We start from the raw sequence: 4,139 nt of genomic DNA on the forward strand, positions 1-4,139 counted from the left end.
CTGGTCTCTGCCCGTGGCCCCCGGTGTGGCAGGGCAGTGTGGGGACGGGTCCTGTGGGCTGGTCTCTGCCTGTGGCCCCTGGTGTGGCAGGGGAATGTGTGGCCGGTTTCTTGGGGCGGCTAGTGGATTGTGTATACGCGTGGGGGTTTGCGGGGCTGTGTCGACTCTCCACTGCTGATTGTCCTCACCAGAATTCCACCGCTGGCGCGGAGTGCCATTTGGCCACCATGTCCTGTCTGGTGTGGCTGGCTGTGGGTTTGCTTTGGACTCAGAGCAGGCCTGGCTTTTCAGACTGCTGACCGAGCGTGTGTTTGCGTGCGAGGACGTCTTAGGTGGCCACCTTCTTCTCAGGGCTGTCAGGAGGAAGCTAGGGTCTCTTTCCTGGGTCCGTCTCGGATAGGGCCTTGTCCGTGGGGAAAGCTCGTCCTGCCTGCTTTGTGGGAAGAGCACGACAGTGTCCCAGAGGACACTGGAGGAACACAAGACCCGGCTGCCCAGCCACGGGGCTCAGGAGATAGCCTGTTCGTGCCCAGGCTCCCACCGCGGCCTCTGGGGCATCCTGTCCCGTCGGCCCCGCGGGCGGCACAGCCTAGACAGCGGCTAGGAAAGGTTCTGGCCGGGCACTGCAGGGGCAAAGGGTGGTGCCTGAGGCCGTGTGCATGGGACACGGCCCCCAGCACCCACGGCCATGTGTCCTCCCAGACTCTCCGGCGGTTCTGGAGGAGGGACGTGCTGGTGAGGTGGACTTGTCTCCTGAGCCCCCTGAGCTGGAGGACTTGGAGGCAGCCTCCGGCCCAGACAGGTGCTGCCGGCTTGCTGGTGCTTACAGCAGGGTGAGTGCTGCACCTTGGGGGCTCCACAGCCCTGGGATATGGGGCACAGCTGGGCCTAGGGCCAGTCAAGGAAGCCCCAGGCAGGCTTTAGGGCCCTTCCTGACCAGGCTTTTCTGTGGATGGCTCTTCTGCAGTCGTCCTCTACACCCAGCCAGGAGGAGAAGCTGCTGCACCCCGAGGAGTTGGCTGCCAGGGGCATCCCCATGGAGCGGGCCGTGTCCTCTGAGGGCGGCCGTCCCTGCCTGGACCTCTCCTTCCAGCCCTCGCAGCCCCTTAGCAAGTCTAGCTCCTCACCTGAGCTGCAGACCCTGCAGGACGTCCTTGGGGACGCCGGGGACAAGGCTGACTCGGGCCGGCTGAGCCCTGAGGCCAAGGCTCGGTCGCAGTCAGGGACCCTGGATGGGGAGAGTGCCACCTGGCTGGTCCCAGGCGAGGAGGGCCGGGCGCGTGGACCGGCCCAGCACGAGGGACCACTGTCCTCTGGCTCTCCACGCTCCCCAAGTGGCCTGCGGCCCCGAGGCTACACCATCTCTGACTCGGCCCCGTCGCGCAGGGGCAGGAGACTAGAAAAGGACGCCTTCCGGGGCCGAGCTGCTGCCTCCAACGCAGAGAAGGTGCCAGGCATCAACCCCAGGTGGGGCCCAAGGACTTGCCACCCACCTGCTGGTCCTGCTTGACTGTGGGTGGGGCGGGCGGGGGGGAGGCAGGTGAGAGCCTCGTGCCCTGCAGGAGGTACCGCCAGGCTGTCCTGGGGCTAACTGTGGGCCTGTTCCCGGAGCCCAGCCACCGCATCTCTTTCCTCCGGCAGTTTTGTGTTCCTGCAGCTCTACCACTCACCATTCTTTGGGGACGAGTCCAATAAGCCAATCCTGCTACCCAATGAGGTGGGCGCTCACTGCAGTCCCCTTGGGCCCTGTGGGACTGGGGGACCCTATAGATAGGGGATCTTGGGGGACAGCCTGTTCCCCAGGCTCAGGCAGGGTTTCATGTGCTACAGTCCTTCGAGCGGTCCGTGCAACTCCTCGACCAGATCCCTTCCTATGACACACACAAAATCGCCGTCTTGTACGTGGGAGAGGGCCAGGTGAGGCTGCTGACGGGCAGGGCTGGCTGGCTGGCAGTCGTCTTGCTGGGGGAGGGTGGGCTGAATGCTAGCACTGGTTCCTGAGAGGCTGTGGGGCAGGCGGCCGTGCCCCTGTGGATCTGGGAGCTGGGATGAGCCCTGTAGGGGAGGGTGTCAGAGAAGGAGTGGTGGCTGCCTTGGGAACCCAGGTCAGGTGACACTGGCACAGCAGCAAGCAGGTGGTGAGATGGACGAGCAGTCTGAGCTGAACAGCGGGTGTGGAGGCCCTAGGTGCTGTGTGGCATGGCTCTTCAGTTGTGGCCGAGGATAGAGACCTGTGACTGCCTGGACGCAAGCAGTTGTGCCATGGGCGGGGCCTGGGTGGGGCCAGGGTGAAGCCGACTATCCAGGGATCGAGAGAATGGGATCAGGACGCCTGAACTTTGCCAGGGCGTTGCTGCCCACAGAGTCAGAGATGGCCAAAGGCAGGGCCGCCTCCTGTCCTGGGCTGGCATTGGTCCCAGAGGTGCCGGCCCTGGGTGACTGCTCTGCTCCCACCTTCCCACAGAGCAACAGCGAGCTTGCCATCCTCTCGAATGAGCACGGCTCTTACAGGTACACGGAGTTCCTGACAGGCCTGGGCAAACTCATCGAGCTCAAGGACTGCCAGCCGGACAAGGTGTACCTGGGCGGCCTGGACGTGGGCGGGGAGGACGGCCAGTTCACCTACTGCTGGCATGACGACATCATGCAAGGTGGGGTCTGTCAGGCCTCCCGTGGGCCCTGGGGAGAGAAGCCTGGCCTTGTCTGGGGCTGTGCTCGGGCAGGTCCCTTAGGGGCTCGCACAGCCAGCCAGCCTCACTCCTGCCCACAGCTGTCTTCCACATCGCCACCCTGATGCCCACCAAAGATGGGGACAAACACCGCTGTGACAAGAAGCGCCACTTGGGCAACGACTTTGTGTCCATCATCTACAATGACTCGGGCGAGGACTTCAAGCTAGGCACCATTAAGGTGTGGGGCACAGTACTTGGGGTCCCGGTCCCACCCCCAGGTCTGGGGACGCACCTGCTGCTGAGGTGGGATCCCCGTGGCAGGGCAGGGTTCTGAGTTGAGAGCCCCACCCAGAGCCACTCAGGCATGTGGGTCCCTTTTGAGCTGGGACGATGACAGCCTGCCTCAGGGAGAGTCCCTCAGCCAAGCAGGGTGGCAGGGCCATCAGTCCCAGACCCGCCAGGGTTGGGCCTCGGGGAGGAGCACTGGGCTGACCTAGTGCCGTCCTGAGCAGAGTAGGGCTGTCGGGGGCCTGGCTGAGCCCCGTCCTGTCCGCAGGGCCAGTTCAACTTTGTGCACGTGACCATCACGCCCCTGGACTACGCGTGCAACCTCGTCTCACTGCAGTGCCGGAAAGGTGAGCTCAGCCAGCCGGGCAGGTGGGGAGTCGGGGGGCTGGTCAGAGGGAACAGCCGCCAAGCTGTGTCTCCTCCCCAGACATGGAGGGCCTGGTGGACACCAGTGTGGCCAAGATCATATCCGACTGCAACCTGCCCTTCGTCGCCCGCCAGATGGCCCTGCATGCCAACGTGAGTGATACTCTGCCCTGGGGCCCACAGCACAGTGGGCATGGGCAGGCTTGGGGCCCGTGGCATGGTGGCAGGCGGGCTTAGTGGCCTGTTTCTGCCCACCCAGATGGCCTCCCAGGTCCACCACAGCCGTTCCAACCCCACTGACATCTACCCTTCCAAGTGGATCGCCCGGCTGCGCCACATCAAGCGGCTGCGTCATCGGGTAGGAATGCGGCGGGCTGTCTCAGGCGGGTGGAGGGGCAGTGCAGGGGGCCCCCGAGACCAAGCACCGTTGGCCCATGTGCTCTTGCCTGCAGATTCGGGAGGAGGCCCGCTACTTGAGCCCCAGCCTGCCCCTGGCACAGACGCAGCCCCCAGCCCATGCCCCAGCCCCGCCCGAGCCCACGCCCACCTATGAGACTGGCCAGAGAAAGCGTCTCATCTCCTCGGTGGATGACTTCACAGAGTTCGTGTGATCCTGCCAGGCTGGCAAGACACCAGGTGCCCCTGCCCCCCAGGTGCTCATTACCACCAGGGCCTCCTGTGCCCCCAGAGCTGGGGCAGTTTCTATTTGCAAGTGAAATAAAGGGGCTGTGTGGCCTGTGGCTGCCAGTACACCCCCTGCTCTGTGCTCAGACACAGATGGACACAGGTAGCAGTCAGCTGACTTGTTTATTT

The 4,139-nt window shown here is 64.3% G+C and overlaps 1 protein-coding gene across 1 annotated transcript in view; it reads left to right on the forward strand.

Moving 5' to 3' along the window:
* Positions 1-3,937, forward strand: part of TSC2 (TSC complex subunit 2) — a 32,248-nt gene extending 28,311 nt beyond the window's left edge. The window contains exons 32-41 of the mRNA XM_042780771.1: positions 703-833; positions 968-1,467; positions 1,642-1,717; positions 1,831-1,917; positions 2,465-2,651; positions 2,771-2,910; positions 3,229-3,307; positions 3,388-3,479; positions 3,586-3,684; positions 3,779-3,937. Coding sequence (XP_042636705.1) covers positions 703-833; positions 968-1,467; positions 1,642-1,717; positions 1,831-1,917; positions 2,465-2,651; positions 2,771-2,910; positions 3,229-3,307; positions 3,388-3,479; positions 3,586-3,684; positions 3,779-3,937 — 1,550 coding nt within the window. The remainder of the gene's footprint in view (positions 1-702; positions 834-967; positions 1,468-1,641; positions 1,718-1,830; positions 1,918-2,464; positions 2,652-2,770; positions 2,911-3,228; positions 3,308-3,387; positions 3,480-3,585; positions 3,685-3,778) is intronic.
* Positions 3,938-4,139: the final 202 nt, after the last annotated feature.

Source organism: Orycteropus afer, unplaced genomic scaffold (assembly GCF_000298275.1).
Source record: "Orycteropus afer afer isolate SDZICR_OR568_19922 unplaced genomic scaffold, OryAfe1.0 scaffold00061, whole genome shotgun sequence".
NCBI classification, from domain to species: Eukaryota; Metazoa; Chordata; class Mammalia; order Tubulidentata; family Orycteropodidae; genus Orycteropus; species Orycteropus afer.